The 12,108-nt window shown below is 52.5% G+C and overlaps 2 protein-coding genes across 2 annotated transcripts in view; both read left to right on the top strand.

The window, feature by feature from the left end:
- The window catches only part of LOC144754058 (class I histocompatibility antigen, Gogo-OKO alpha chain-like), a 538,990-nt gene extending 533,933 nt beyond the window's left edge, over positions 1-5,057 (top strand). Inside the window, exon 5 of the mRNA XM_078641576.1 lies at positions 4,861-5,057. Within this exon, the coding sequence (XP_078497702.1) occupies positions 4,861-5,042 (182 nt within the window). The 3' untranslated portion in view covers positions 5,043-5,057. The remainder of the gene's footprint in view (positions 1-4,860) is intronic.
- The window catches only part of LOC144754057 (saoe class I histocompatibility antigen, A alpha chain-like), a 1,371,606-nt gene that overhangs the window by 1,168,967 nt on the left and 190,531 nt on the right, over positions 1-12,108 (top strand). The window lies entirely within an intron of this gene.

The following is a 12,108-nucleotide window of genomic DNA, read 5'->3' as shown; positions in this document are numbered from 1 at the left end:
TAGTGAGTGTGGAGGGTTACAGAGCAGTGAGTATACCTTGTGCTGTGGTGTGATAGGAGTGAGTGTGGAGGGTTACAGAGCAGTGAGTATACCATGTGCTGTGGTGTGATAGGAGTGAGCGCGGAGGGTTACAGATCAGTGAGTATACCTTGTGCTGTGGTGTGATAGGAGTGAGTGCGGAGGGTTACAGAGCAGTGAGTATACCGTGGACTGTGGTGTGATAGGAGTGAGCGCGGAGGGTTACAGAGCAGTTAGTATAGCGTGTGCTGTGGTGTGATGGGAGTGAGTGCGGAGGGTTACAGAGCAGTGAGTATACCATGTGCTGTGGTGTGATAGGAGTGAGTGTGGAGGGTTACAGAGCAGTGAGTATACCTTGTGCTGTGGTGTGATAGGAGTGAGCGCGGAGGGTTACAGATCAGTGAGTATACCTTGTGCTGTGGTGTGATAGGAGTGAGTGTGGAGGGTTACAGAGCAGTGAGTATACCATGTGCTGTGGTGTGATAGAAGTGAGCGCGGAGGGTTACAGAGCAGTGAGTATACCATGTGCTGTGGTGTGATAGGAGTGAGCGCGGTGGGTTACAGAGCAGTGAGTATACCATGTGCTGTGGTGTGATAGGAGTGAGCGCGGAGGGTTACAGAGCAGTGAGTATACCATGGGCTGTGGTGTGATAGGTGTGCGGTGCGGAGGGTTACAGAGCAGTGAGTATACCATGGGCTGTGGTGTGATAGGAGTGAGTGCGGAGGGTTACAGAGCAGTGAGTATACCATGTGCTGTGGTGTGATAGGAGTGAGTGCGGAGGGTTACAGAACAGTGAGTATACCATGTGCTGTGGTGTGATAGGAGTGAGTGCGGAGGGTTACAGAGCAGTGAGTATACCGTGTGCTGTGGTGTGATAGGAGTGAGTGCGGAGGGTTACAGAGCAGTGAGTATACCATGTGCTGTGGTGTGATAGGAGTGAGTGCGGAGGGTGACGGAGCAGTGAGTATACCATGTGCTGTGGTGTGATAGGAGTGAGTGCGGAGGGTTACAGAGCAGTGAGTATACCAGGTGCTGCGGTGTGATAGGAGTGAGTGCGGAGGGTTACAGAGCAGTGAGTATACCAGGTGCTGTGGTGTGATAGGAGTGAGTGCGGAGGGTTACAGAGCAGTGAGTATACCAGGTGCTGCGGTGTGATAGGAGTGAGTGCGGAGGGTTACAGAGCAGTGAGTATACCATGTGCTGTGGTGTGATAGGAGTGAGTGCGGAGGGTGACGGAGCAGTGAGTACACCGTCTGCTGTGGTGTGATAGAAGTGAGTGTGGAGGGTTACAGAGCAGTGAGTATACCACGTTCTGTGGTGTGATAGGAGTGAGTTCGGAGGGTTACAGGGCAGTGAGTATACCATGTGCTGTGGTGTGATAGGAGTGAGTGCGGAGGGTTACAGAGCAGTGAGTATACCATGTGCTGTGGTGTGATAGGAGTGAGTGCGGAGGGTGACGGAGCAGTGAGTACACCGTGTGCTGTGGTGTGATAGAAGTGAGTGTGGAGGGTTACAGAGCAGTGAGTATACCACGTTCTGTGGTGTGATAGGAGTGAGTGCGGAGGGTTACAGAGCAGTGAGTATACCTGGGGCTGTGGTGTGATAGGAGTGAGTGCGGAGGGTTACAGAGCAGTGAGTATACCATGTGCTGTGGTGTGATAGGAGTGAGGGCGGAGGGTTACAGAGCAGCGAGTATACCATGTGCTGTGGTGTGATAGGAGTGAGTGCGGAGGGTTACAGAGCAGTGAGTATACCTGGGGCTGTGGTGTGATAGGAGTGAGTGCGGAGGGTTACAGAGCAGTGAGTATACCATGTGCTGTGGTGTGATAGGAGTGAGTGCGGAGGGTTACAGAGCAGTGAGTATACCATGTGCTGTGGTGTGATAGGAGTGAGTGCGGAGGGTTACAGAGCAGTGAGTATACCATGTGCTGTGGTGTGATAGGAGTGAGTGCGGAGGGTTACAGAGCAGTGAGTATACCATGTGCTGTGGTGTGATAGGAGTGAGTGCGGAGGGTTACAGAGCAGTGAGTATACCATGTGCTGTGGTGTGATAGGAGTGAGTGCGGAGGGTTACAGAGCAGTGAGTATACCATGTGCTGTGGTGTGATAGGAGTGAGTGCGGAGGGTGACGGAGCAGTGAGTACACCGTGTGCTGTGGTGTGATAGAAGTGAGTGTGGAGGGTTACAGAGCAGTGAGTATACCACGTTCTGTGGTGTGATAGGAGTGAGTTCGGAGGGTTACAGAGCAGTGAGTATACCGTGTGCTGTGGTGTGATAGGAGTGAGTGCGGAGGGTTACAGAGCAGTGAGTATACCATGTGCTGTGGTGTGATAGGAGTGAGGGCGGAGGGTTACAGAGCAGCGAGTATACCATGTGCTGTGGTGTGATAGGAGTGAGTGCGGAGGGTTACAGAGCAGTGAGTATACCTGGGGCTGTGGTGTGATAGGAGTGAGTGCGGAGGGTTACAGAGCAGTGAGTATACCATGTGCTGTGGTGTGATAGGAGTGAGTGCGGAGGGTTACAGAGCAGTGAGTATACCATGTGCTGTGGTGTGATAGGAGTGAGTGCGGAGGGTTACAGAGCAGTGAGTATACCATGTGCTGTGGTGTGATAGGAGTGAGTGCGGAGGGTTACAGAGCAGTGAGTATACCATGGGCTGTGGTGTGATAGGTGTTCGGTGCGGAGGGTTACAGAGCAGTGAGTATACCGTGGACTGTGGTGTGATAGGAGTGAGTGCGGAGGGTTACAGAGCAGTGAGTATACCATGTGCTGTGGTGTGATAGGAGTGAGTGCGGAGGGTTACAGAACAGTGAGTATACCATGTGCTGTGGTGTGATAGGAGTGAGTGCGGAGGGTTACTGAGCAGTGAGTATACCGTGTGCTGTGGTGTGATAGGAGTGAGTGCGGAGGGTTACAGAGCAGTGAGTATACCATGTGCTGTGGTGTGATAGGAGTGAGTGCGGAGGGTGACGGAGCAGTGAGTATACCATGTGCTGTGGTGTGATAGGAGTGAGTGCGGAGGGTTACAGAGCAGTGAGTATACCAGGTGCTGCGGTGTGATAGGAGTGAGTGCGGAGGGTTACAGAGCAGTGAGTATACCAGGTGCTGTGGTGTGATAGGAGTGAGTGCGGAGGGTTACAGAGCAGTGAGTATACCAGGTGCTGCGGTGTGATAGGAGTGAGTGCGGAGGGTTACAGAGCAGTGAGTATACCATGTGCTGTGGTGTGATAGGAGTGAGTGCGGAGGGTGACGGAGCAGTGAGTACGCCGTCTGCTGTGGTGTGATAGAAGTGAGTGTGGAGGGTTACAGAGCAGTGAGTATACCACGTTCTGTGGTGTGATAGGAGTGAGTTCGGAGGGTTACAGGGCAGTGAGTATACCATGTGCTGTGGTGTGATAGGAGTGAGTGCGGAGGGTTACAGAGCAGTGAGTATACCATGTGCTGTGGTGTGATAGGAGTGAGTGCGGAGGGTGACGGAGCAGTGAGTACACCGTGTGCTGTGGTGTGATAGAAGTGAGTGTGGAGGGTTACAGAGCAGTGAGTATACCACGTTCTGTGGTGTGATAGGAGTGAGTTCGGAGGGTTACAGAGCAGTGAGTATACCGTGTGCTGTGGTGTGATAGGAGTGAGTGCGGAGGGTTACAGAGCAGTGAGTATACCATGTGCTGTGGTGTGATAGGAGTGAGGGCGGAGGGTTACAGAGCAGCGAGTATACCATGTGCTGTGGTGTGATAGGAGTGAGTGCGGAGGGTTACAGAGCAGTGAGTATACCTGGGGCTGTGGTGTGATAGGAGTGAGTGCGGAGGGTTACAGAGCAGTGAGTATACCATGTGCTGTGGTGTGATAGGAGTGAGTGCGGAGGGTTACAGAGCAGTGAGTATACCATGTGCTGTGGTGTGATAGGAGTGAGTGCGGAGGGTTACAGAGCAGTGAGTATACCATGTGCTGTGGTGTGATAGGAGTGAGTGCGGAGGGTTTCAGAGCAGTGAGTATACCATGTGCTGTGGTGTGATAGGAGTGAGTGCGGAGGGTTACAGAGCAGTGAGTATACCATGTGCTGTGGTGTGATAGGAGTGAGTGCGGAGGGTTACAGAGCAGTGAGTATACCATGTGCTGTGGTGTGATAGGAGTGAGTGCGGAGGGTTACAGAGCAGTGAGTATACCATGTGCTGTGGTGTGATAGGAGTGAGGGCGGAGGGTTACAGAGCAGCGAGTATACCATGTGCTGTGGTGTGATAGGAGTGAGTGCGGAGGGTTACAGAGCAGTGAGTATACCTGGGGCTGTGGTGTGATAGGAGTGAGTGCGGAGGGTTACAGAGCAGTGAGTATACCATGTGCTGTGGTGTGATAGGAGTGAGTGCGGAGGGTTACAGAGCAGTGAGTATACCATGTGCTGTGGTGTGATAGGAGTGAGTGCGGAGGGTTACAGAGCAGTGAGTATACCATGTGCTGTGGTGTGATAGGAGTGAGTGCGGAGGGTTACAGAGCAGTGAGTATACCATGTGCTGTGGTGTGATAGGAGTGAGTGCGGAGGGTGACAGAGCAGTGAGTATACCATGGGCTGTGGTGTGATAGGAGTGAGTGCGGAGGGTCACAGAGCAGTGAGTATACTGTGTGCTGTGGTGTGATAGGAGTGAGTGCGGAGGGTTACAGAGCAGTGAGTATACCTTTGGCTGTAGTGGGATCAGTCCTCTGTTCCCAGCTTAGGGCACAGCTCTCTCTGACCCTTTACTCACAGAGATCTTTATACCTGATAGGTGTTAGTGTTACTGCATCATATTTCATATCTTTGAAGTGATTTCTGTCCTGTAACTCTGCTCCTGTCCATCTCTCTCCCACAGAAGAGAAATCTCCTCCAATGGGGGTCATTATCGGAGGCGTCATTGGAGCCCTGGTGGGTGTTGGACTCATCGCTGCTGTCGCTTGGGTTGTCTACAAGAAAACATCAGGTGAGTGGATTCAGTTTGATACTGTGAGTGGGCGGTACCATCACTTCCTGATTTATTCACAGGGATGCAGTTGAATACCATCTGCCACTCTGAGTAAGGGGTGGGGAGGACACAGCCATGCTTGGAGGCCTGCTTTACTCTGAGGTGGGTGGAGCCGGTATTTCCTTGTCAATGCACTGCTGATGCAGGAACCTTGACTGCAGTATTTGATACTCGGTCTCCAACCCCCAGTGCATGAACAAATCTTAAACCTGCCCACGATTGTAACAGTCTAGTCTTTTACCAATGTGACAGATGCTGAATTGAGGAAATCCTAGGATCCCAGTACTGGTTAGCAATGCCCAGTTATAAACGTCAGTTAGTTGCGGAGGAGGGTTACTCGACCTCTTAGGCCTCAAAAAGAATTCATGCAGGACAGTTTTGTGAGATGGTACTCCTCCATTGTGTTTAAGAAAAATGAGCAGAAATCCTCTTTTTGAAAGCAGCTTTATGTGTTTATTTTCAATAGAACTTCTTGACAAAATTCAAATGATTCCGAATCGTATTGAACAAAGGATGTCAGCCAACACGTGTTTCGCCCGTTGGGTCGAGGCGACCAGGGCTTTTTCAAGGCTTCTAATATCTTGTAGCTGTATAACATAGATAGATAAATAATCTCGAACAAGGCGTATCTTATCACTTTAAGACATTTCTTGCACCAATGTTTATTTGTGTTTCATCAGGTCATCCAGGGGTAATCCCATATCGTGGCTTGGTCTCAATGTGAATGACTAGTCATTGGCCAATGAAAATCGGCCCACTCGTTTCAACTATTCTGGTAGACTGCTTAGTTGAAACTCCCTGTGTCTTTCTGATCCAGATTCCAGTAAAATGGGAGGAGCTTCAAGATAATGTGGAAAGCATTGAGTATACTGTGGGGTGTAGACTGATAGCGGTGACTTGAGAAAGGGTACAAGGTACTGTGTGCTGTGGTGTGATAGCAGGGCCCTGAGAGGGTACAAGGTACTGTGTGCTGTGGTGTGATTGCAGTGCACTGAGAGGGTACACGGTACTGTGTGCTGTGGTGTGATTGCAGTTCCCTGAAAAGGTACACGGTACTGTATGCTGTGGTGTGATTGCAGTGCCCTGAGAGAGGGTTCAAGGTACTGTGTGCTGTGATAGCAGTGCCCTGAAGAGGGTACAAGGTACTGTGTGCTGTGCTGATAGCAGTGTCCTGAGTGAGGGTACACAGTACTGTGTGCTGTGGTGTGATAGCAGTGTCCTGGGAGAGTACAAGGTACTGTGTGCTGTGGTGTGATAGCAGTGCCCTGAGAGGATACAAGGTACTGTGTGCTGTGGTGTGATTGCAGTTCCCTGAAAAGGTACACGGTACTGTATGCTGTGGTGTGATTGCAGTGCCCTGAGAGAGGGTTCAAGGTACTGTGTATTGTGGTGTGATAGCAGTGCCCTGAGAGAGGGTACAAGGTCCTGTGTGCTGTGGTGTGATAGCGGTGCCTTGAGAAAGGGTACACGGTACTGTGTATTGTGATGTGATAGCAGTGCCCTGAGAGGGTTAACAGTAATGTGTGCTGTGGTGTGATAGCAGTGCCCTGAGAGAGGGTACAAGGTACTGTGTCTTGTGGTGTGATAGCAGTGCCCTGAGAGGGTACAAGGTACTGTGTATTGTGGTGTGATAGCAGTGCCCTGAGAGGCTACATGGTACTATGTGCTGTGGTGTTATAGCAGTGCCCTGAGACGGTACACGGTACTATGTGCTGTTGTGTGATAGCAGTGCCCTGAGAGGGTACAAGGGACTATGTGCTGTTGTGTGATAGCAGTGCCCTGAGAGGGTACAAGGTCCTGTGTGCTGTGGTGTGATAGCGGTGCCTTGAGAAAGGGTACACGGTACTGTGTATTGTGATGTGATAGCAGTGGCCTGAGAGGGTTAACAGTAATGTGTGCTGTGGTGTGATAGCAGTGCCCTGAGAGAGGATACAAGGTACCGTGTATTGTGGTGTGATAGCAGTGCCCTGAGAGGGTACAAGGTACTGTGTGCAGTGGTGTGATAGCAGTGCCATGAGAGAGGGTACAAGGTACTGTGTGTTGTGATGTGATAGCAGTGCCCTGAGAGGATGCAAGGTACTGTGTGCAGTGGTGTGATAGCAGTGCCATGAGAGAGGGTACAAGGTACTGTGTGTTGTGATGTGATAGCAGTGCCCTGAGAGGATGCAAGGTACTGTGTGTTGTGATGTGATAGCACTGCCTGAGAGGGTACAAGGTACTGTGTGTTGTGATGTGAAATCAGTGCCCTGAGAGGGTGCAAGGTACTGTGTGTTGTGGTGTGATAGCAGTGCCTGAGAGAGGGTACAAGGTACTGTGTGCTGTGGTGTGATAGCAGTGCCCTGAGAGGGTGCAAGGAACTGTGTACTGTGGTGTGATAGCAGTGCCTGAGAGGGTACAAGGTACTGTGTGTTGTGATGTGATAGCAGTGCCCTGAGAGAGGGTACAAGGTAATGTGTCCTGTGTTGTGATAGCAGTGCCCTGCGAGAGGGTACAAGGTACTGTGTCCTGTGTTGTGATAGCAGTGCCCTGAAGAGGGTACAATGTACTGTGTCCTGTGGTGTGATAGCAGTGCCCTGAGAGAGGGTACAAGGTACTGTGTACTGTGGTGTGATAGCTGTGCCCTGAGAGAGGGTACAAGGTACTGTGTGCTGTGGTGTGATAGCAGTGCCCTGGGAGATTGTACAAGGTACTGTGTCCTGCAGTGTGATAGCAGTGCCCTGAGAGAGGGTACAAGGTACTGTGTCCTGTGGTGTGATAGCAGTGCCCTGAGAGAGGGTACTGTGTACTGTGTACTGTGGTGTGATAGCAGTGCCCTGAGAGAGGGTACAAGGTACTGTGTGCTGTGGTGTGATAGCAATGTCCTGAGAGAGGGTACAAGGTACTGTGTCCTGTGGTGTGATAGCAGTGCCCTGAGAGAGGGTACAAGGTACTTTGTGCTGTGATGTGATAGCAGTGCCCTGAGAGAGGGTAGAAGGTACTGTGTCCTGTGGTGTGATAGCAGTGCCCTGAGAGAGGGTACAAGGTACTGTGTCCTGTGTTGTGATAGCAGTGCCCTGAGAGAGGGTACATGGTACTGTGTCCTGTGTTGTGATAGCAGTGCCCTGAGAGAGGGTACATGGTACTGTGTGCTGTGTTGTGATAGCCGTGCCCTGAGAGAGGGTACATGGTACTGTGTGCTGTGATGTGATAGCAGTGCCCTGAGAGAGGGTAGAAGGTACTGTGTCCTGTGGTGTGATAGCAGTGCCCTGAGAGGGGGTACATGGTACTGTGTGCTGTGTTGTGATAGCAGTGCCCTGAGAGAGGGTAGAAGGTACTGTGTGCTGTGTTGATAGCAGCGCCCTGAGAGGGTACAAGGTACTGTGTGCTGTGCTGATAGCAGTGCCCTAAGAGAGTGTACAGGGTACTGTGTGCTGTGGTGTGTTAGCAGTACCCTGAGAGAGAGTACAAGGTACTGTGTCATGTGTTGTGATAGCAGTGCCCTGAGAGAGGGTACAAGTTACTGTGTCCTGTGTTGTGATAGCAGTGCCCTGAGAGAGGGTACATGGTACTGTGTGCTGTGTTGTGATAGCCGTGCCCTGAGAGAGGGTACATGGTACTGTGTGCTGTGATGTGATAGCAGTGCCCTGAGAGAGGGTACATGGTACTGTGTGCTGTGATGTGATAGCAGTGCCCTGAGAGAGGGTACATGGTACTGTGTGCTGTGTTGTGATAGCCGTGCCCTGAGAGAGGGTACATGGTACTGTGTGCTGTGTTGTGATAGCCGTGCCCTGAGAGAGGGTACATGGTACTGTGTCCTGTGTTGTGATAGCCGTGCCCTGAGAGAGGGTACATGGTACTGTGTGCTGTGTTGTGATAGCCGTGCCCTGAGAGAGGGTACATGGTACTGTGTGCTGTGATGTGATAGCAGTGCCCTGAGAGAGGGTACATGGTACTGTGTGCTGTGATGTGATAGCAGTGCCCTGAGAGAGGGTACATGGTACTGTGTGCTGTGTTGTGATAGCCATGCCCTGAGAGAGGGTACATGGTACTGTGTGCTGTGTTGTGATAGCCGTGTCCTGAGAGAGGTACATGGTACTGTGTGCTGTGTTGTGATAGCCGTGCCCTGAGAGAGGGTACATGGTACTGTGTGCTGTGATGTGATAGCAGTGCCCTGAGAGAGGGTACATGGTACTGTGTGCTGTGATGTGATAGCAGTGCCCAGAGAGGGTACAAGGTACTGTGTCCTGTGGTGTGATAGCAGTGCCCTGAGAGAGGGTACAAGGTACTGTGTCTGTTGGACCCGGCCTCGTGGCGTGGTCCTACCCCTCCCGCATGGCGGGCCCCGGACGACATCGGCCCTCCATCCAGCCCGGGTCGGCCTCGGGCACACCTCTGCACGCCCTCCGAACCACCAGATCCGCCACCCGGCGGCCCACAACCACTGACACGGCACACTCGGGCCGCCGCAGCATTACCGGTCCGGTGCCCACCCCGGACCCACATTCCAGGCCCGACGCCATCTTGGGCCCATCACGTCACAGACACGTGGTCCCGGACCAGCCGCGGCCACGGCCCCAGCGAGCCCACCATCGAGGCACCAAGAGCCCTCCGGGTGGTAGAGTGGCCACTCAACCAGAGACAAGGAGAGGGGAGTTTCGATGGCTCTCCAACCATCCCCGGATGCCTGGTTTCGATCGACCTCCGGCCTCCCTGAGCGCTGGCCCCAACCCCTGCTGGGTGTCTGGACACCATCATCCCAGCCCCTCTGACCCCCAGGCGAGAGGGTCCGGACATCAAAGGACTCCAGACCTATATCTGGGCCAGCCCCGGAGTAGGACGGCAGTTGTATCCCGGAGTCGAGAAGCCCTGCTGACGCTGTCGCGGCTGACCCTGAGACGAACTCCCCTTGCTGCTCTACTTGGAACCTGCTGGCGCTGCCGCGGTCCATCTTCGCTGTAACCACCTTGGAGCCTGCTGGCGCTGCCGCGGTCCATCTTCGCTGTAACCACCTTGGAGCCTGCTGGCGCTGCCGCGGTCCATCTTCGCAGTAACCATCTTGGAGCCTGCTGGCGCTGCCGCGGTCCACACTCGCTGAACCATCTCGGAACCTGCTGGCGCTGCCGCGGTCCACACTCGCTGAGCCATCTTGGAGCCTGCTGGCGCTGCCGCGGTCCACACTCGCTGAACCATCTTGGAACCTGCTGGCGTTGCCGTGGTCCACACTCGCTGAACCATCTTGGAACCTGCTGGCGCTGCCGCGGCCCAACCTTCCGGAACCCCCCAGCTCGAGGATTGAGAGCTGTGTGTAGGGTCTCCTTGCAACCGACCATCTATAAGACTGTCCCGCTACCTTGCCCCTTGCCACGAGACTTTCCAGATCTCGGGATCTGCTGTATATATTGAAACGATACTAATTGCCCGATAAAGATTGAACACTCTATCTACGTGTGGTGTATATTTGTAGTGGTGTGGTTACTCTGCTGTACGATTCTAGGAGAGGGCCCTCCCATCGGAGGCCTCTCGATATCGCTCGGTCCCTTCTCTGAAGGAGGGGTAGACCTAGGGGTGGTCAGTCAGACACCTTCTGCCTCCCCAGGGTTCGCCTTTCTAACAGTGTCCTGTGGTGTGATAGCGGTGCCCTGAGAGAGGGTAGAAGGTACTGTGTCCTGTGGTGTGATAGCAGTGCCCTGAGAGAGGGTACAAGGTACTGTGTACTGTGGTGTGATAGCAGTGCCCTGAGAGAGGGTACAAGGTACTGTGTACTGTGGTGTGATAGCAGTGCCCTGAGAGAGGGTACACGGTACTGTGTGCTGTGATGTGATAGCAGTGCCCTGAGAGAGGGTAGAAGGTACTGTGTTCTGTGGTGTGATAGCAGTGCCCTGAGAGAGGGTACATGGTACTATGTGCTGTGTTGTGATAGCAGTGCCCTGAGAGAGGGTACATGGTACTGTGTTCTGTGGTGTGATAGCCGTGCCCAGAGAGAGGGTAGAAGGTACTGTGTCCTGTGGTGTGATAGCAGTGCCCTGAGAGAGAGTAGAAGGTACTGTGTCCTGTGTTGTGATAGCAGTGCCCTGAGAGAGGGTAGAAGGTACTGTGCCCTGTGGTGTGATAGCAGTGCCCTGAGAGAGGGTACAAGGTACTGTGTGCTGTGGTGATAGCAGCGCCCTGAGAGGGTACAAGGTACTGTGTGCTGTGCTGATAGCAGTGCCCTAAGAGAGTGTACAGGGTACTGTGTGCTGTGGTGTGTTAGCAGTACCCTGAGAGAGAGTAAGAGGTACTGTGTCCTGTGTTTTGAAAGCAGTGCCCTGAGAGAGGGTACAAGGTACTGTGTCCTGTGTTGTGATAGCAGTGCCCTGAGAGAGGGTACATGGTACTGTGTTGTGAGAAGTTGGCCTGATAGGTGATGTTTCCAATTCTGGAACCACCTATTATCAGACCAAACAATCCCTTATGGTGTCTGGTTGTAAGTCAACCTTATTAGACAAGCTATCCTAGGGGTAGCATGGACTAAGCAGCCTAAAGGCTTAACTTAAGAGGGCGTGTTAAGCGAGCTGTTTTACCACATACAATCCTGTAATATCAAATGAAAGGACACCACACAAGTATATATTATAAAAATATATGTATTTATTACTAAAAACAATCCCCAGTATTCTTTATGAATAAAGGGGCACAAGCGTTAAATCAAAAGCACTGTTTAAACATACAAGTTGCACAATTATGGATGAGGGCAGGGGGCCACTCAAACCATATACTAAACAAGTGGTATAAGAGATGCCACTCGAGCAGTGGTTAGGCCTAGGGCCTAGGGAATCGCTTGGAGCAGTCAGGACAAGCAATGCTGAAGTCGGGAATGGCCCTCGGGATTCGGGAGCTGTGCGGAAAGCGCACGCATGCACCAATGTTAACCAATGGTGCGTAAAAAGTGTAAAGTTAGAGTTTAAGGACACTTCCGCTGAACCTAGAGGAACAAAACTTAAGACACAGACCCTAGAGATGTGCACCAGTGTGGGAACACCGGCGGAGCAAAGTTACCTCACCCACAGGAAGTGGGTGCACAGGGTCGAAGTGGCGTCGGGTTTTGACACGCAGGCTCTTGGTGCTTGAAGCTGAAAGGGT

Source organism: Lissotriton helveticus, chromosome 5_1 (genome assembly GCF_964261635.1).
Source record: "Lissotriton helveticus chromosome 5_1, aLisHel1.1, whole genome shotgun sequence".
Taxonomy (NCBI): domain Eukaryota; kingdom Metazoa; phylum Chordata; class Amphibia; order Caudata; family Salamandridae; genus Lissotriton; species Lissotriton helveticus.
The sequence above is the reverse complement of the archived record's forward strand: the minus strand, read 5'-3'. Positions and strand labels throughout refer to the sequence as shown.